Here is a 20802-nt window from a genome sequence, read left to right on the forward strand (position 1 = left end):
AAGTAACAAAGTATCGCAATTCTTGATCGCTAGTTAGATCAAAAGTGAGACGAATACGCTCGAGAGACGCTTACTTTACGACTTTGGTTGGCAGCTACGAACTGTGATTCCGATCGGTGTCGCTAATCGGCAGATTCGGGCCGACTCGGACTACTTTGTAACGAATGAAGGAATAACGAATAACAATGGAGGAACTGCGATCAAATAACAGATGAACGAGTAACAAATAAAATTTCATTCGTTATAAAAATGTATTCGAATAATGCCCAGCTCTGCTACCTATCACTATACAGGGTGTCCCTACCAACTTGAATATCATTTGCATCTCGCTGATTATTAATACGTAACGTTGATATATTGCAAAACGCGATCTTAAGAATATTGTTTATTTACCATTATGCTGTGTTACAATATTTGACTTTGTACATTTCAACGTCTGTCATTCTTAATTTACAGCTGCACCAGAAAGCGAGTCCGATTCGGAAGTTGACGACAGTAATGAAGGAACAATTTTTAAGCTTGATGACTGGGTAGTATTTAAACTCGATCCCGAGACCGCAAGATTTTTCTTACATTTAAGACAAAAATGGAACGCTTTGTTTTTGAGGCGTATGAAAACGCCAAACAAAGCTATGTCACAGTTAGATGAAAAGGTAGTGAGTACGTTAGTAAGTGTACTTACAAATGAAGAACAAGCATGTGGACTGCAGCAACCATCTGGTATTGGACAAAGACCGCGTCCATCACTTGTTGACTATTATCCTGCCAATCCTAGAAGAACGGATGATTTTTTGTAGAGGTAAATTTCTCATTTTCTTAGTCATTTATAATGTATATAGAAATTCTTGCATTATTTTTTAATCATCTGTACATTAATATAAATTTTTTATTTTCTAGAGAAATTTTTAAATTTGGATAGAAGAAGAACATTTTATTGTTTGTAATCAATAAGATATATTCAATTTTTTTTAGTTCCTATATATAAAAATCATTGCAAAGTTGTGATATGCTATCCTTTTATTTACAAAAACTTTAGAGATGGACGAATTACGTTTAACATAGGCAGGGTAAAATGAACGAATTACTTGTAATATATTCGTTTTCTTAGTCTAATATTTATTCTGCATTGTCAAAACATATATATTATTTGGTATATATACATATAATAGGCAAATATTCGACATTAACAAAATTATATTTAATCACGTGCTTTGTACATCTTATACATATCTCCTAGTGGTTAATGATATTAATTAAAATTAATATGCAGCTTGTATAATTTTTCTTTATAAAATTGTCTCGGGAAGTTTGCTTGAATATGTTATATACAGTATTAACGATTAACAACACCTAATGTAAACAAATATAAGTATAATTTGATGCCTTATCATAACATCTAGTTTATTATAATGATGGTTTTACGAAATTCCTTCGTATTTCCAATGTATTACCTAAACAGTACAACATGCACAACATGTAGAAATCAAAGAGTAGATCTTTGTACCTATTAAAAAACTACGATGTCACTGTATAGATGTTAATTTTAAGTAATGTATTTATATTTTGTACTGTGTATAAAGTACTTAAAGCTATAATTTACTACACAGAATAGGCATGTTAAAAAGACTCACTTATTTGCAAATAAATGAGTAGATCAAGATTATTAAAGAAAATCTAAGTATAATTCACTAATTAATATTTTCATTTTCATCATTGTCACCTTCATGAATTTGCATGGAGTATTGGACTATTTTATGTAACATATACGCGCGAATTGTAGATAAATCGTGTTTTTATTTGAATTCGAATGCCTCCACATCATTTTGAGTACAAAGTTTATTCATATTTTATTTTAAATGTTTCGAACGAGATTAACAAAAAAAGACTGTTTATTTCCTACATTGTAAACAGCGCCCGCTCTAGCGGTTACGTTATCCCGGACAAAAAGACAAATTGCCTATGTATTTTTTAAATAAAGGTACATATTTTTTATCTTCAATAAAAATCAAATCATTTTATTTAAATTTTAATAAAAGCAAATTTTCTATTAAATATTTTTCTCACAGTTACAGCCAAAATGGCGCCCCTAAATTTTCGCGCCCCGGACAAATGTCCGGGCTGCCCCCCCTTAGAGCGGGCCCTGATTGTAAGTCTATATAATTTCTAAACTATCAACATAAAATGTTTAGGCAACAGGTATGTATTGTAGTTTTTAGAATTATTGTAATAATTTTCCGTGTGATAATAAAAGAACTAAATACGTTACATACAAATATATATGTGTATTCATTCTCAGATATCGATCAGTATGCATAATATGATCATGATTATTATCTTTAAGTGACCTTTGGATTATGTACTTGAAATAATATGTGTGTCAATTTACTAATTTTGAAATTTTTAAGATTACATTATTATTTACTACAATTCATACATTTTTTATTTATTTAATGTATCCGCTGTATTTAGACAAGACATAAATACTAAACCAAGATTATTCCGGAAAGTATTTGAATAAAATGCGAAGCAAAATGTGTATTTGTGAGTTACCATGCGTTACCATGTCGTATATAATGTATTGCGTTTAGGTAATAAAATTCAATTTTAGTAGAAAATTAAAAAAAATTTTGAGAGTTTGGTTTTGTAAAGATTATTAAGTTAAATATGTCCCTCGTGATTTGTAATTTTCATCGCATGTCAACTGTATCTAGAATCTTAGAAAAATCAAAAATGTCTTATCCTAACCTGCCAGTACTTATACGTTGCAAATCAGGTAAGCTAAATATAATTAAACATCTGAATAATCAAAATTTATCGGTAAGGAGATGATTTCTGACGTAATTATATATTATGATTACAGATGATACAGTCGTGACAATTGGTGACATCTCAAAACAAGTGAAATCAGCACAACATCCTGAATACGTTCCAAGAAAGTATTGTAAGTTGAACAAGTTCTGCATATGATTTTGTTTCTTTTGTTTATTTCAATACTAAAATAACAATGAACTATCATTACCACAGTATTAAAAACAACTACTCAAGAAACATTAAAGCATTTAAAATGGATGCTCCAGAAAGATATTTTATCACAAGATATTTTTTTAATGGGCGGACCAGGAAACAGGCGAAGAGAATTAGCCCTAGCGTTTCTTGAACTCACTGGCCATGAATTAGAATTTATCGCACTCTCAAGAGATACGACCGAGGCAGATTTAAAACAAAGAAGAGAAATAAAATCTGGTACCGCTTATTACCATGATCAGAGTGCGGTGAGGGCTGCGACACATGGAAGAGTTCTTATTATTGAAGGTGTTGAAAAAGCTGAAAGAAATGTACTTCCTGTCCTAAATAATTTATTAGAAAATCGTGAGATGCATTTAGAAGATGGCAGATTCCTTATACCAGCATCTCGTTATGACAAATTACTTCAGGTATTATATTATATTTAATTGTATACGCATTGACTACAGATATTTATGCATTTGTGGTATACAGTCAGCAGCAATAATAAGTAGACACCCTAGAAATTGGTCCAAAGGACTTGAATTTTTTAAGATGTTAGACCGGCTAGTTCGCTAGAGAATAAGTAAACAAAAATTTACTACGTTTGCAATTGGTAGGAGAATTATACAAAATTTTTAAAAATGATGTTTTGTCAACTTTTTATCTGGGCCTGTAACGATAATTTAAAAAATGCGTTTTATAGATTTCGGTAACTTATATATGCATACTGAAAATTTCATTAAAATCGGTCAACATTGCAATGAGCTACATACGTTTAAAGATTCGTCGCAGATTTTCAGCCTTGCCAGGGCATTTCGCCCTTAAGGGCTCTCATCTTTAAACGTATATGTAGCTCATTGCAATGTTGACCGATTTCGATGAAATTTTCAGTATGCATATAAGTTACCGAAATCTATAAAACGCATTTTTTTTAAATTATCGTTACAGGCCCAGATAAAAAAGTTGACAAAACATCATTTTTAAAAATTTTGTATAATTCTCCTACCAATTGCAATCGTAGTAAATTTTTGTTTACTTATTCTTTAGCGAACTCGCCGGTCTAACATCTTAAAAAAATTCAAGTCCTTTGGACCAATTTCTATAAAGTTATGCGATTGTTAAGGGTGTCTACTTATTATTGCCGCTGACTGTATATGAATTCTTAAAATATGAGGAAACGTGTATATTCGATAAAAAGTATAAAAATGGGAATTTGCATAAAAATTAGCAGTCTAATTATTGTAAATCAATAACTGTTATGGGTATCAATATATATTAAAGTGATTACATATTCGTATCAGGTGCATAGCCAGGAAGAACTGGATGCTTGGAATCTGGTCAGAGTTAGCGAAGACTTCAGAGTTATTGCATTGGGTTTGCCATCGCCACAATATCCTGGAAATCCATTGGATCCTCCTCTCAGATCTAGGTTTCAAGGAAGACACATACCGTCCTTAAGTTACAAAGTAAGTATATATTTAAACGTTTCAGTATTACCTGTACATCAGTGCAGTTTTACACTGCAGCATCAAGTGACCATTGGTGGGTCACAAAATTAACAATGAAACAATTGAAAAACCGCAAAAATTAAGATAGAGACTATTAACACATTACCAACTGGTGATTATTGCATAATTTTAAGAAATCTATGGTACATGGTTAAACACTTTTTAATGGAACCTTCAATGGCAACAGCAATTTTCATTGAGAACTAACAAGTCACCCCCAATATCGTCATCTAATAGTAAAAGAAAATTTCTTTGCTTTCTTTTGGTACAGCACAATTATTGAAAATCCTATTAATAGGCTTTTCCGGTAGGTAAAGTGTTAACATAATAAATATAACCATTGGTATATCTTAAAGAACTATTGCCTTGACAGGGACATATTTAATGAAACTCAAATTTAACACGTTTTTTAAATTATTTTTCATAAGACAATAGGTACAACAGAATGCTAGATTATTCAAGCTGATTATGGGTCTGAAGCGGATTATCATCAATTAGTTATAAATTGACACCCAACTACTAGATCACAAATCATTTTGTATTTATCGTATATGAAATTTCTAAAATACGACAGAATCTTTCAGTCATGGAAAGAAATTTTCCCCTTATTTTAGAATACGCAAAATTAACCGTTCCGCTTCCATGGACGTGTTATCTCGCGACGCCGATGTTATATTTGTACAATGCCACAGACGAGTGAACTCGCGTCTGCGTTTGCTCGATCTTTATCATTTAGCTCGTAACTTTATATGTTTCGAATTGTTTATTTGTTTGAAAAATAAATTCCAGTTATCCTGAAAGCAGTATTTCTTTTATTTCCCGTTTCCAGAATTAACATTTTTTTCGGATTGGAACTCTTCATCTAATCATAAAGCCAATGAGATATATTTCGTTCTGTGGAAGCGAAACGGTTAAATATGAAAATGAGAATGTGCACAAAGATCTGCAGCCTGTTGATCACGTTCATATGAATGGTTAGTGCACTCTTCTAACATTGCCAGTGCAATAACATTCGCGAGCTGAAGTTATACATGAAACAACGGTGCACACGAATATTAAAAAAAAAAAGAACAATGTAAAAGCAGCAGCAGCATCAAGAGGAAATCAAGAGGAAATGGATGAACTAAAATTAGGTAACAAGAGCAAGGGACACCCACACGCACAAAACAACCCATGCTTGTCTCTTATTAGCAATTCGAAGCTGCATAAGTCTCATGTGACAACGCTCTGTAATTACTGTCGCAGCTCAGAGGAGACACAGCGGCACGTGCAATTTGCTCGAGTTTTACCTTGATTTATGGATACGTAACGGCGTACTATCGGGCATGGGGTGCGGAGGTCGCACCCACCCCTCCAGCCCAGCCATCCCTTCCGGTGCCTGTTCCCTTCCTATATAAACAGTTCGTCGCAGCGCTATGGTCACAGTCATCGCGGTTTGGATCGCGTGTCCCGCATACGGGAGCCCTATTTGTCCCCTGTGTTCAGTTGAGAGTCGATACATCCACGTCGAATCGTCACAGAATTTACAGGAAAACTACAAACAATATTTTTTCACTTTTTTTTTCAACTTCAACAAAAAAGTAGAACGAAGTTAAACGTCGCAGACATAGTAGTGCGTATTTTCCTGAAGACGAACAACCTCGCGCGATCTGAAACAATCGTTTTCAGCTCCTGATGTCACACGTGTACGGCGCGGCGCGTTGATACGGAAATTTTTCGTTGACTATGCCGGCTATATGGTCGTCCTCGGAGAGACCGTTGTCTGTTCGCACCGTCTGGGTAGACGGCATCCGACACGCGATCCTGTCGCCTAACGATCCTCTCATCGATCCTAAACTGCATCGTCGGTCCCGCGAGTCCAGGATCAAGACCTACTCGCCGGAGTATCGACGGAGTGGCTCGGAGTCAAGGCTGGATCGTCTGAACAGCTGTTTCAGCAACCTGCACGTGGTCGTCGGCAGCAGCAACCCGTCGGAGAACAAGCCTTCGAGGGTCTACCGAAAGTCGTCCGCACCTCCGTGTCCTAGACTATCGATGACCGCTTCGGCTACCAACGCGGGATCTCTGGAGGACCACAAGAGACTTGTCGAGGACAGGCAAGATGAAATAACGAAACGGAGTATCGACGTTCTGGCGACCAGAGCGATCTTCAAGGACGAGATTTGCAGGCGGAGAACGCCGGAGCCGGATCCAAGCTCGAGCCGGATCGAACGAAGACAGCGTTCAGAGAGGACGTTCGATACTTTCTGGAATCCCTTGTTCGAGAGGGTCCTCCAATGGTTGGATTTGTCGGGGCGGGCGCACAATTACGAGTTCGAGGAGGACTTTGCGGAAAGTTCGTCGCGGGAGGAGGACCGAAAGTGGAGGCTTATGAAGAGGAAGATACCGCGGTTCAAGCGAGAGTCGTTCGCCGGGAAGGAGAGGGTTGTGATACAGAATTACAAACTGCAGAACGATGAGAATCCCCAGTGCGGTAGGAGGAGAGCTAACGCGATGCTGCAAAGGAGACTGCCGAAGATAAGGAGCGGGAAGGAGGATCAAGATGTCGACGAAGCGTCGGATCTCTTGTTTTGCGTGTCCTCTGCGAAGGCGAGTTTGAAGATGGAGGAGGACGAGTCGAAGGAGGAAGTTCGAATTCGGGAAAGGGTGTCTGCAGCGTGGTCTCCTCCGAGGCGTCTCCAGCTACACGTAGTGATGCCTAATCTTGCTTCCAAGGAGATCACGTCTTCGCAAGAATCGTTGATCAACGATTAGGCGAAGATATTATTTTTCTAAACGTCGTGTAGTCGCTATATAAATTGTATGAATTTTTATACGAGTATTTTACGAGGAGATTTGCTTTCTTGCTGTCTTGATATATCTTCTTCAACTTCTGTATCTGGCCTTTGAAATCAATCTTTAGAAGTTAACGTAGAGTAGTCGAACAGTTTGTGAAGATTTTCTAATGAACGCGTTCGTAGAAGTAGACGATCCTTGCGCGGTATACTGCTGAAATTATGTCAAAAGGTAATTAGTATATGCTGGGTGTTGAAATTTCTTTCTCTTTTATGAAGATATTTAATATACTACCCTTACTGTAGAAAATATTTGATCAAAATCGTTGGCACGAATGTCCTTTCATCAAATACATTTGATGAAGATCGTAAGTAAATTTGAAAAGTGTGACAAACTTTAAGATAATTATTAATAGTGAACGATAAAGATGACGACAGAGATTGTTGCGAAAAATTGCCTCAACGCATTTATTCTTTTTTTTTTAATGAAAATATCTTCCTCGACAAATGATTATAATGATAGACGCTTGATTCTTTCTGATCGAGTACTTCTTACTCAGGGTAGTAGTAATGATACGAATTTAATAACTTATGTACATATAAAATCACGCAAAAGTTGGTGGTAGACATAAACTTTTATATAAAAGTCTGCACGTAGGCCAATCCATTAGAATATTTTTCTTGTTGTTATTGTGCTGCAAAGAACAGAATATTAGTGTGCTGTAATAACAACATCAATAATATAATAGTGTGCAGCACAATAGTGCCGCAATCATTGTGATTACAAGTTTCGTAGGCGATTGAGCCGGTCACGTCACACTTCGGCACACCTCGATGAATCCAATTTTATCGGAAGTCAATTCGACATCCATTATTCGCCGCGTGAAGAACTAACAAGGAAATGGTGCCGGGGCGAGACATCGCGATATATGTACAGCGATTTACATATTTACCGCGCGCTAAATCCTCGGAGATCCGAAACTGTAAGTAAAAGTCCTAACGAGGGTCACTTAAAAAGTCAAAAGTGATTAAGGCGCACGTGGTATTTAAACCGCTTTAGGACACTGTTCCGTGACGGAACGAAAGCAACCGTTATTTTGCAGAATTCTTTGTCACGCATCGCAATTTGCAGAGGAAATAGTTTTACACCTATAAATCTCGTGCACGCCGTAAAAACGAACCATTTCTTAATTTTCTCTGGTTTTACTTTTCCGGTTCCGTTCGTATCGTTATTGAAATTTGCTGCTGCAGTCGACGGTCGTTCGAAGGCACTCATTACACGTAGGTAAATAGTTGTCTTAAAAAAATGTGTCTTTGGGATTACTTTTAATATTTGTATTCTCCAATTGATTTGTTTATTTGTTCACTTTTTCATTTTGTCCGCAGTGACAATTTCTAATACAAATGATATTCGAGATGTTAATGTAAAAAAGGAAAGAGAAACATTCCACGAAGTTTTCACAGTCTTTTTTCCTATATAGCGATTAACTCGCCTGCGGCACATTGAACTACAGTAATTTATTAGAATTTCCGGATCGCGTGATATCGTCTCTGAACAAAGAACATTAATACCATAATTGCTCGGCGACATATTTCAAGAAGTTCGTAAAGCCTTGTCTCTGGGGTATATTTACCGCGACCGTCCGAGGAATATAGTGTCGATCTTATCTCCAACAGCAATTTCTACCGAAAAGTTTGCAGTTAATCAACATTGCAGTGGTCGCTGTATAAGGCCTTCTCTGCCAGTAACGGTGATTAAGGGTGGCACTGAACGCAATGTCGAAATCGAGTTTGCAATGCTACAGCAATTTCACCAATCGACATTCTTGTGTAATTCTACTGAGAAATCTCATCCCATTTCTACATTTGAACGAATACAAATGTTTGGCTCCTAATCAGTAAGACTGATAGCAAAATTATGATCCCCTAGTGCGGACGCTTAAGGTTTTTCTTAAATAAATAAGAAAAAAATAATGTTTCAGCCTTTTTATTCTACATTATTTATAAGTTAAACTTTGAACTTTGATGTATGATTTTTAGAGATCATTAAGTGACACCTAATACCGGACACAGTAAAACTTATTAACTTAATTACGTGCAGGATTACATTTGTTTTTGGTTCACTTCGTACAAGTTTTTTTCTTCTGTACACTCTCACTTTTTCGAAAGAGTTTTCGAATAGTTTGAACACAAGAATGTCTCCGATCAGAATATGTTCTTGCATATTGTAATTTGTAATTGAGTTTGCACTGCGTTTTGTCTACATTCGCAGTAGACGATTACAATATCACATTTTTCACCGATCGTATACGACATTTCGAAACTGAGTCATTTGAAGGTCAACATATTATGCATGGTTGAATTTGTCTTTCCATTAGCTATAATGTTGCACTAATTAAAATAGGTCGTTCCATTTAAAAAAAAAACAACGATAATGAACCAACTGAACCAAATATTTTCTGCCTGAAACATTTTCCTGTATTACTTAAAAACAACGGAGATATTTTCGGTGTAAGTCTTAGGTGCCTCAATTTGTATAACTAAAATGTCAGGCATTAGGTGCCGTCCGGAGTGAAGAAAATAAAATGTAAAGGATGAATTTTGCAACTCCTTACATACAAAATCGCATAATATGCAGAAAAGAACGTTTACTATCAAGAGGTGTCGATAATAGCTGATTCAACGAACTGGTCGACCAAAAATAATTCTATTTGCGAGGAATCAATAGAGGGGCGATAAGCGTGAAAGGAAATTGATCCAAGTCGAATTGATTTCGCCGAGTATTCTCGACTTTTAGAGGAAGTGTTTTACTCGAGTCGTTCCAGAGAACCGCATTTTCGCCGTAGCCGTGGTTATCGCGTCGATAGGCTCGAGAATGTAGCTCAATTGAAACTTTTCGATGGGAATCTGCAAAGCTATCTCGAGGATTCCGTGCCGAGTGGTAGTTATTGCCGTGCTCGGCGTACAATGGAAAGCTCTCTCAGCGCTAATCACTCGGGTGGTCTGTTTGAAACAAACCGTGGTGTAACATTTCGTACGGCGCGATTGCTCGCGATTACGTCGGGCTATGCGGTTTTCGGGCAAACGGAAACAATGCGGATACGTCACGGAAGTAACGCAACCATAACTAAACTCGAGCCGGAGGAACGTGACGTCGCGAACCATTAAGTTCCATTCGAACGTTAGAACCGTTCAAACGTCACAACATATTCATGTCAGTTTAACTCGAAGGACGACGTCGTAAATAATGGAGTTCGCTAAGGTCATGCTTCGTTAACTGTCTGAAGAAACGTGATAGTTAGGAATTTTTTCGTTACGCGTTAATGGACTCTTTTTGGAAAACTATTTATAGGTACAAACATCCCCGCTCATAAGTATGTGGACACACTTTTAATTTACCTCATCATTATTGTTTCGTTCCCGAAATATCTCAATTCGTATTTCTGCTCGTTTGTAATGATTATACAGCGGATCCTTACGCAAAATTAAAATGGTTTGTTAATAACACTGTCCAACAAATTTCAACTTTTTTTTATGTTCCCAATATACTGTTGGGTGGATCTCTTCTAATATTTGTTTTCTTGAAGCTGGCACGGGGTGTGTGCAATTTGTCTGACGTTTTCAAGGACAAAAAACGATTATATTTATTGGTATGATTATCTTGCTAATCGTTTGGATTCCAGGATCAGCTGGAAACATTGAAAAGTTCCCTCCCGAACATCGACCCCGGGAAATTGTCGCAGTTGCTATCATGCGCGCACGCCTTAGTTACGGAAGAGGCTAAATCCTTAGGTCTTCCAGATTTTCCTTTGGATAACTTAACGTCCGCCGCTATAATAATGGTAAATACCCTTAGGTTGCGAAAGCTGTTTTGTTTTAAGACTGTAGTTAATTTGAACCTTATCGCAGGACAAGTGTCCACACCTGCCGGTATTCGACATATTTTACAGGTTCTATCCGTACAAGTTGTTCTTGGGTAAAGAGGGTCAGACAGCCGTGGAGGATATACTGCAAACATTCGATATTCTGAGTTCCGCGACGAAGAACGCTAAACTGACAAGACGCGTGCGTGTCAATGAGAAAATGAATAATTCCTCGAGCGTTACCGTACAGCATGGTAGCATTGAAACAACGTTGAACGTAAGTGCCGATCGATGGAGGAAATCATACTTTTCAACTTTGCATTTAAATCGAACGTTTTGCCAACAGGTGCCTTGCGGGACGAACCCTGACGTAAAGCAGAGCGGATATATAGAAACGAACTATCAGAACGATCTGTTGGCCAGTTTTGTAGAGACCCACTTGGTTTCAGACTTGTGCGTAATCGGTCCGAAGGGTTGCGGAAAGTCTACGACCGTGCAGACGTTAGCCGACTTAATGGGGTACCAAATAGAACCGGTGGTACTTTTTCAGGCAAGTGTTTGTAGTAGTAGTTACTTATTTCGGCCTCGCGGCCAAGAAATTGGGCTTGGTTTACAATTCTTTTGTGTCATCCACCCCTCCATCTATCCATCCATCCATCCATACTTCCACCCACCTTATTGTCTATAATCTATGTTAATCTATCCTGATGTCTAACATCTAATATTGCCTCTCCCTCTCCCCTTTTGATTATTTCTTTCCTTTTTTTCTCTCGATACTCCTGAGGCAGTCTACTGTTTCTCCCACTCTTTTATCTTGTACTATCTTTTCTATACTTATATTTATTCTTTCTGCACCTTCACAGTCTTCTGCCAGATGCTTTAGTTTCCCCAGGTGTCTCTCGCATATCATAAACATTCTGTCTTCCTCGTTTCTCCAATATTTATCCCCTTCTTCCATATTTCCACATCTTACACTCGCCATCAGGCTCTGACTGTCTCCTTCTCCTTTCTCCTCTTGGTACCTTGGCAGCCTTACTTCATATATACATACATATGTATTTATACCTATCACAGAACCTAGATGCCATTATTCTACTGCATTGCCACTGTCCCTGAGTTTGCCTATCCCTCTCCTTCAGAGTCTCGATGATTTCCATAGTTTCTTTTCCTTCCCTTCTTTCTTTTTCTGTTCCCGCGCTTGACTGTATCCCTTGTCGTTGTTCCCCTCAGATATTCTTTTACCAGAACTCTTCCCTCCGATCTCTCCACTCTTTCCTCAAATCTTAACGCTTTCTATCCTGCTCTGATTCGTACTTTCTCTCTCATGGTCTCCTCCAGTACCATGTAATCTGGCGTTGATCTATCAAGTTTCTCAGGCACCATTGGATGTATTTCGTATGTACTCTCTCCAGTTCCTCCCTTTCCTTCCACCCAAATGTTTCTGCCCCACACATCATTATCCCTCCCACTAGACAGTCAAAGAAAATCATTATTTTCCTAAATTCATCCCTAAACAATCTTTCTCCCATGCCCCACACTTGATTAGTACCATATTTGCTACTTACGCTCTTTATTGATCGTAAATGTTAAATATTTAATTTAATGAGATGCTTTCGGCGCTACCGTTTCGATCACTTAATGATCACTTAGTGATCGAAACGGTAGCGCCGAAAGAATCATTAAATTAAATATACCCCGTTATGTCTCCATTCCTTTGAAGTTTTACCCCTAAGTACTTAAATTCTTGAACTCTTCCTCAATTTCTTCTTGCCCCATTTCCACTCCCTCTTCTTCTTGCTCCCCGTACCTTTACCAAACAACATCATCTTTGACTTTTGTGCATTTAGTTCTAGCTTTTTCCTTCCCAGCATCAGCTTCATATCTTTTACTTTCTCCACAATCATTACCACGTCACCCGCACATACCCTAGTGTCCAAAATTTCAACTTCCCCACACTCTTATTCCACCTACCTGCACCTTCTCCATCTCTGTTTCCAAGTCTGATAGGGCAAGTGTTGTATATTACTCTTAATTTCTCATTGATGAATTGTATCATATGCAACTAGTCTTAAGAATACGAAAATTTATATTATTATTACGTCATTTGAAACTAGTCCTTATTGAATTTCTTGAATTTGGAACTTCTTTACATCTCAGGATATGACTTCGAGGGACTTGATACAACAACGAACAACATTGTCGACCGGTGACACGGTCTGGAAAGACTCGCCGTTGGTCGAGGCAGCCTTGCACGGAAAATTGGCTGTACTGGACGGAATTAACAGAATTCATCCCAGCACTTTAGCAATATTACACAGGTGATCCCGGATGAACTTGGCAATATCGTCATGGCAGATGGACAAAAACTATCTTTTGTTTTTAGATTGGTTCATGATCGGGAGCTGCAGCTACACGATGGCAAGAGATTGATCAGGGCAGACCGTTACGACGAGATAAAAAAGGAATACAACAAGTCGGACGAGGATATGCGGAATTCAGGAGTGCTACGCATAGATCCATCATTCAGGATCGTAGCCTTGGCGGAGTCGCCGTTGATCAACAGTCCTTCGGGACAATGGTTGAATTCGGAGCTGCTCAGTCTGTTCCTTTTCCACGAGATGCGACCGCTTGCTAAATCGGAGGAATTGCATATTATTCGATCGAAGGTGTTTATCTTTGTGTTCTAACATTTATTTAATAATTGTATAATTGTTATAAGAATATCGGTAACGGTTACTGTTTCTTGAGGACCGATATTATTTAGGTTCTGTAACTGTTATTTTTCAGTTCTGCGTTTCGGTTCCGAAAATAACAAAAACAATAACAATTATAAGTGTTCACATACTAAAGAGCCTGCGTTATTTCAGTTCGGGGAACCGTCAGAAGCGTTATTGAGTATTTTAGAACTGGCACACGTGCTGCGATCCTCCAGCGACCCAATTCTACAATCTTTGGCGGCGTCATTAAGCACCAGACAACTTTTGAGGACCGCGGAGAGGATGCTAAAGTTTCGCAGCGATAATGCTTACGACGCGGTGCAACGCGCTTGTCTAGCTCGTTTTCTGCCGGCAGTGGCGAAGAACACCCTCGAAGAGTGTTGTAAACGGATCGGTATTGTCCGTACAACGAGTTCACCGACAACAGAGATGAAGTGCGAGGTCACAGAGAACACGTTGCAAATTGGAAATACCATTGTCGATCGATACAAAACGAACGCTTTAACAAAAGTGCCTGATATCTTGTTTTATGACGTGCCCCAACATGTTTCTCTTCTGGAGAGGCTGTTGCAGGATTTCACTTTGGGACAGCATCTCCTGTTGGTCGGAAACCAAGGTGTTGGAAAAAACAAAATCGTTGATCGACTGCTGCAACTTTTGAACAGGCCGAGGGAATACATACAGCTGCACAGAGATACAACTGTTCAAACTTTAACCCTGCAGCCAATGGTCCGAGACGGAAAAGTTGTGTACGAGGACTCGCCGCTTGTGCAAGCTGTTAAACTGGGCCACGTGCTTGTCGTTGACGAGGCGGACAAAGCTCCCACCAATGTCACCTGCATCTTGAAGGTACCTGTGATGTCTAAGTATGTCGTACAGGGGGTGCTCTACATAGCTCTACGAGCACCTCAATGTTTGTCTGTCTTAAACCGAATCATGTTCACCTCAAATTCCATAACTTCAAGGTCACTTCGCGTGACCTTAAAACGGTCCATGTAATCTAATCATGTGTCTAAAATTTTTACTACGACAAATAAAAGTTACTTGTTGTTCCTAGACATTAGTCGAATCTGGAGAAATGATATTGTCCGATGGTAGACGTATCGTTCCCCCGACGTGCGCCACCGCGCAAAATTCGAACGCAATAGCGCTCCATCCAGACTTCAGGATGGTCGTGTTGGCGAACAGGCCTGGTTTCCCATTTCTGGGTAACGACTTTTTCGGAGCTATGGGAGATTTGTTCAGCACGCACGCAGTCGACAATCCAAGTGTCGAGAGTGAGATCCAGCTTTTAAAACAATATGGTCCACACGTGGATGAGAAGATAATATTAAAGTTAGTGAAAGCCTTCGGAGAGTTGAGGAACATGGCCGACCAAGGCTTGGTTTCGTATCCGTACTCCACCCGAGAAGTTGTTAATATCGTAAAGCATTTAGAGGTGAGGAATTCAAATTTATTTTCCTGTATTTCGTATTTACATTTATATTTATATTGTTTATAAATTAATTTTCCGTAGTTCGTAAAGAGGTTTTCACGTTGTTTATGCTTTCAGAAATTTCCCCAAGAATCTTTGGCTAACGTAGTGCGGAATGTATTTGATTTCGACCGATATAGCAAAGAGGTTTTCGATTCTCTAATCTCCGTTCTACACAAACACGGGATCGCGATAGGAACTAGTCCCACTAATATTGCGTTAGCGAACGAGTAAGATATTAAATGTAGATAATCATTGTTTAAACAATTTTCATTTGGTACGAATAAAAACTATGTTTAATTCAAACGTGCGTTTTTATTTCTGCATGATAAGTTGATGGTAATAGATTCCAGTACGAAAAGAGTGTTAGTTTATTGAAATTTAATAGTTTGTTATCTCTTTTCTTATTTCAGAATTTCGTTTCCAGAAAACAAGACTTGCATCATTTGGGACACATTAGAAAAGCAAGAAGCGTTGCCTGTTCAAGAAAGATACATTAAGTTCAAATCACCCGTACGCTTGAATCAAAACGATTTGCCATTAGACTGCGTTGAAGCCAGATCAAGTTTGTTCAGTGAATTACAAAGATATTGGACGATACCAATTGGAGAGGCTAGTGGGATTGCAGGTTTGGCAGTGGCTAAAGGCTCCAAAGGTGATGGTACAGATGATAAGATTCATATCCTTGCGTTGAATCCTTTGAGAATCCTCAGCATGCACCAAGAATCGGATAAGATTCAGGAAACTGTCATACATGGTCTAATGAATATAGATAGTCACAGACCTGTATATAATATAACAGTTGATAATGACCAAAATGTTTTAGTACACGAGGAACATGTATGTATCTTCGTGAAACCATTAATTTTTTTATATTTCCAATTCGATTTTATTGGACTAATAAAAATATTTATTTCCAGAGTAATGGTTTGTTAATGATTAATTTAAACAACCAATCTGCACAGCAATTGCAGTTGGCATCCTTCTTTGACATGGCATCAGATAAAATATCACGAAGCTTCGGAACGAGAAAGAATATTTTGTGGAAGATGAAGACTGACTTGTTGCAATCTCACAACCAAATCATTTTCTACACTCATAATTCCAATAAGATAGATATGATCAATTTACATTCGCCGAACGCTTATACGATCAATTTACCATTCGATTTAACATCGGTTGTGGTTGCGTCCAACAAGAAATGGCTGATTCAAGACATGTCTGGAAGCAAATACATACTTAAGAAATCTGTCGACTCGTCTCCCTGCCCGAACGTTCTGCAAGAATTAAAGGAGACCAGCAACAAGCCTGGAGGAGAAGTTGGTTCTTTACAAAGTTGCGGTAAAAGTAACTTACCTATTAGTGTAGTCACCGCAGCTCTACAACAGAAGATTGATGCTCCAAACAGACTATTGGCGTCTGACAACATGTACGCCGGAATCGCAGTCGGATTTCCTGATTTGGATAGCTTTACGGAACTCCACTTCTGGCCAAGAAAACAGAGGATCAGAAATTCTATGCCTCCCATAGCTATGGAAAATGGACAAGTTGTTCGGGTTGTTCAATCCAGAGACGTGCCTAACGAAATTCTTCCACAGGATAGCAAGAACGTTGAGATTTCCTGCTATTTAGAAGTAGTTGATACAGTGGCTCATAAACTACGTTATATCCCTGTACCAGAGTAAGTGGTATAGTTTTCATATAAGTTCTCGAAAATTAGAAGTGTGCGAGAATATTTCGGAATTCTCGAGAAAAAATTGTCGGGAATCCCGATATATATTCGAGAATTCTGATATTCTCGACCCGACCGGACCAGACATTTCCGGGTTCTTGCACACCTCTATCTTCAATTTACTTATTTGTACATTTTTTGCAAAATTTTTAGACCAGCCAGGTTAGCCCACATGGTTCAAGTGTTGTACGCTTACCATAATCCTCTTTACGCTGCGGTAAAGTCGAATCATGATTTGGTAACAGTTGACGCAGGTGGTTGCCTTCGCCTTTGGGAAACGTCGGTAGCAAGCATCGTGAAATCGTTGGACGAATGGAGGAAGATGGTTGGCAGCGACAATGAGCGATTGCAAATTACTAAGGAAAGATATTCTGGGTTGGACGTTAGCGGTCCAAAGTTTGGTAAAGTTGACGAGAAAAACGAACCACACGTTGGAGGGAATACGTGGGCCGGCGGAACCGGAGGTACAGTATACCACTGCTTGAATATTAAAGCCACGGGTTGAGTGTTCAATGAAATTTTCAGGCAGAGATACAGCTGGTCTTGGTGGGAAAGGAGGACCTTATCGTTTGGATGCCGGCCATACAGTGCACCAGCTAAGCGACCAGGAAAAGAACGATGTACCAGAACACATAAAAAAGGCAGCGAGGGCAATGGGGCTAAAAGCATTTAAACAACGCTTAAAAGACATTAGAATGAAGGAGTACGACCATGAGTTGTATTCGCGGTTCAGTAGTCCTGTCCAAAAACAGGTTCAGGCTTTGAGAAATATAATAGGTAAATATTAGAGGTGTGTGTGCGAGAACCCGAAAATGTCAGGTCGGGACGGGTTTCCGAAAATTTGCAGGATTATCCTCGAGACTTAGTGAATATAGATTAGGCTAGAACTGGGTTAAGGAGACACTTCAAATTCCTGAAACGGTGGTCTAGATAGAAAGCATCCATTTTTGAAAAATGTGGAAGCTAATATATATGTGCGGTCTACTTTTCGAAAAAGAGAACCTGATAACAACAGTTTTTGTATTTAAGATTGTGTGATCCATGAATTATTTTTGTTGAGTAAAGATATTTTGCCAATAAAGCAAATTTTTACGACAGTTAACAAAACGCCGCTCAAAAGTGTTTAGTCGAAACTATTTTTAAAGGTAAAATTCTTTGTTGCAGGAAGTCTACAAGCTAAAAGTAAAGAGCGAGAATGGTGCAGGCATCAAACTTCCGGCGAATTGGATGACACGAAGTTAATAGAAGGTTTAACGGGGGAAAGAACGATTTATAGAAGGCGAGCAGAGAAGGAACCCGAACCTGGTACACCATTGTCGAAACCGAAACGTCTGAAATTGGTGGCTGACGTATCGGGTAGTATGTACAGGTTTAATGGGTACGATGGACGACTCGATCGAGAGATGGAGGCCTGTGTAATGGTAATGGAAGCGTTCAGTGGGTACGAAGGAAAGTTTCAATACGAGGTCGTTGGTCATTCTGGAGAACAACATGATATCGTTTTTGTGAAGCACACTCAACCACCTACAGATAATAGACGGCGACTGGAAGTGATACAGGTGACAAGATTAACAAAATTACCATACCGTTAATTATCTGCGTTTTATATATTGAGTATTGGCGGATTTGTTAAAATGGGATTGGTCAAAGAAGGAGATATATTATTTGAAAGAATAGAACTCATGTATACTGAAGAAAGTAATATGTTCCAGATGATGCACGCGCATTCGCAGTTTTGTATGTCTGGCGATCACACTCTGGAAGCGACCCAGCATGCAATCGCCAGCTTCGCCAAAGAGGATTCCGACGAGTCTATCGTTATCGTTCTGTCTGATGCCAATTTGGAGCGTTATGGCATACGCCCGGAACATTTTGCTAAAGTTCTTATGTCGAATCCGGATGTCAACGCTTACGCCATATTTATTGGATCTTTGGGAGATCAAGCAGAAAGGTAAGAATGCGGTAGAAATAACTTTTAAATCTTGACAATGCACGAATATTTATGATAGACAAAATACTTAATAATTAGATTGCGGATCTTTACACAGAATAACCATTTTCTGCATCAATTGCAAGAAACAGGAAGTTCTTTCGTCGTTTAATAATTTGAATACGTTGATTATATAGTTCATCGGTATTTTCAAATTCTTTCCATCTTTCTACTGTTGCAATTTTCCGCAGTCTACTGAATAATGGATTAATATTTATACGAAGTTACATTTTATAATGGTCACTTTGGATATTCTATTTAGTTTCCTGTATTAGTACATATTAGAATTAGTATTAGAATTAAAGGGGAACCATTTTGGAGCAGAAAGGTAAAAATATGTCTATTTTTCAGACTGATGCAGAAGATGCCGTCAAGTCGAGCATTCATCTGTATGGACCTTAGGGATATACCACGAATTTTACAGCAAATATTCGCAGTTTCTTTGCTAAGTACCACGCGCCCCAATTAAAAGCATCACTCTGGTAATGGAAGTGTCTGTGAATATTCGTAACAGTGTAGAAGTAAGCAGTGTATTATAATGTACATTAAAATGTAAAAGAAGTGTAAATACAAATTTTCAACTCTATGGATCGATATTACTACGAAAGTTTGTAGTTACTGTTTCTAATCATTGAGAATACTTGAATTTTCAAATGTATATTAATAAGGTATTATTTAGAGAGGGTTCCGTGGGTGAGCTCGTTAGTCGATCGGCTACCAGCAGTGAGGCCGGGGTTCGATTCCTGCGGCGGTGCCCTCATTTTTCCTGAGATCTTGTACTAGCATATATTGGAAACTTTGTCTTATATAATTTATAATCATTTGATTGTAAGCCTGATGAATGACCATAACCAGAGGTCATACATAACTGGATGTCCTCCACATGATGTGGTTGCTTGGTTGCGCAACCCTATTGTACAGATGTAGATTAATTTGGAGTTGGACTGGACTGACTATTTCCGGTTATTAGTTAATTGATTATTTCTATTAATAAGGTATTAATATTAAACTTCTAGCTATTGGATATTTATTTAATATATGATAAAAAGATATCGTTCCTTACTACTGAAGAAATTACATTTTTATTATAAATATATAAGCACATTAAACTATGTTTACTTGCTTTTAATCGGTTCAACGATTTTCATTCCGTCAAGCACAGACCAGAATAAAGAAAAAAACCTATAATAAAATCCTTGACGCTTTTTTATCTAAACTTAATTCCTATCCCAATAACTCAACCGCTCCAAAATTAAAGATTTTTATTTACACAAAGACCTTTGAAAAATTATTTTAGTTCGACAGCAATATCCAAAATCTCCTAACACAAAATCTCCATGCCAGTCTTAAAGTATTTCAAATCTCTAAACATTTTATTTCCTAATTTCTATAGCACGATAGAACATAAACGTTGCGATTACATTCAAAATTCGCAACGAGACCGAAACCACTCATTACTCCATTAACCACCCACTCGAGCAGCCGCAAGGCCATTCGGAGCAGTCGCGACAACTTTCGCACCCCATTTCACGCATTAATCTCCATCGCGCACTTCGTCCGACCTCTCGCCACATTGTTGGTTGCATCGGCAGCGTGCGACGCAAAGACAACGCGTTGTCGTCGTCGTTACAGCAGAAGCAAAGTGTAAAGACCACTCGGAACAATTATACTGACACAAAGAGCCCGCTGCAAAAGAAGACAAAAAAAACTCGAGAAACAAGTACTCACAAGGTACGAG

The 20802-nt window shown here is 38.4% G+C and overlaps 1 protein-coding gene across 5 annotated transcripts; it reads left to right on the forward strand.

Annotated features, from left to right (window-relative positions):
• Positions 1–540: 540 nt before the first annotated feature.
• Positions 541–19650, forward strand: C12.2 (von Willebrand factor A domain-containing protein c12.2). 5 transcript variants are annotated; one of them, XM_076438650.1, is made up of 19 exons: positions 541–799; positions 2861–2941; positions 3025–3434; positions 4308–4472; positions 10972–11130; positions 11198–11428; positions 11498–11701; positions 13309–13469; positions 13535–13817; positions 14019–14717; positions 14926–15306; positions 15421–15572; positions 15756–16182; positions 16263–17023; positions 17228–17538; positions 17600–17851; positions 18239–18633; positions 18787–19025; positions 19416–19650. In XM_076438650.1, exons 1-19 carry the CDS (start codon positions 685–687, stop codon positions 19531–19533), a joined length of 5544 nt encoding a protein of 1847 aa, XP_076294765.1. In that variant the 5' UTR covers positions 541–684; the 3' UTR covers positions 19534–19650. The 5 variants fall into 5 exon arrangements, with proteins under 5 accessions (XP_076294765.1, XP_076294772.1, XP_076294782.1 ...); XM_076438657.1 differs by lacking the exon at positions 541–799 and adding an exon at positions 899–2773; XM_076438667.1 differs by lacking the exon at positions 541–799 and adding an exon at positions 899–2196.
• The last annotated feature ends 1152 nt before the right edge of the window (positions 19651–20802 follow it).

Source organism: Lasioglossum baleicum, chromosome 2 (assembly GCF_051020765.1).
Source record: "Lasioglossum baleicum chromosome 2, iyLasBale1, whole genome shotgun sequence".
In the NCBI taxonomy this organism is placed as follows: domain Eukaryota; kingdom Metazoa; phylum Arthropoda; class Insecta; order Hymenoptera; family Halictidae; genus Lasioglossum; species Lasioglossum baleicum.

Bases quoted from the DNA above. Each gene is read 5' to 3' on its own strand.
- C12.2 (XM_076438640.1), top strand. From the start codon at position 1,960: ATGTATTTTTTAAATAAAGGTACATATTTTTTATCTTCAATAAAAATC. The intron at 3,435-4,307 runs GTATTATATTAT...TATTCGTATCAG, and splicing joins GTTATGACAAATTACTTCAG to GTGCATAGCCAGGAAGAACT. The intron at 15,573-15,755 runs GTAAGATATTAA...TTCTTATTTCAG, and splicing joins AATATTGCGTTAGCGAACGA to AATTTCGTTTCCAGAAAACA.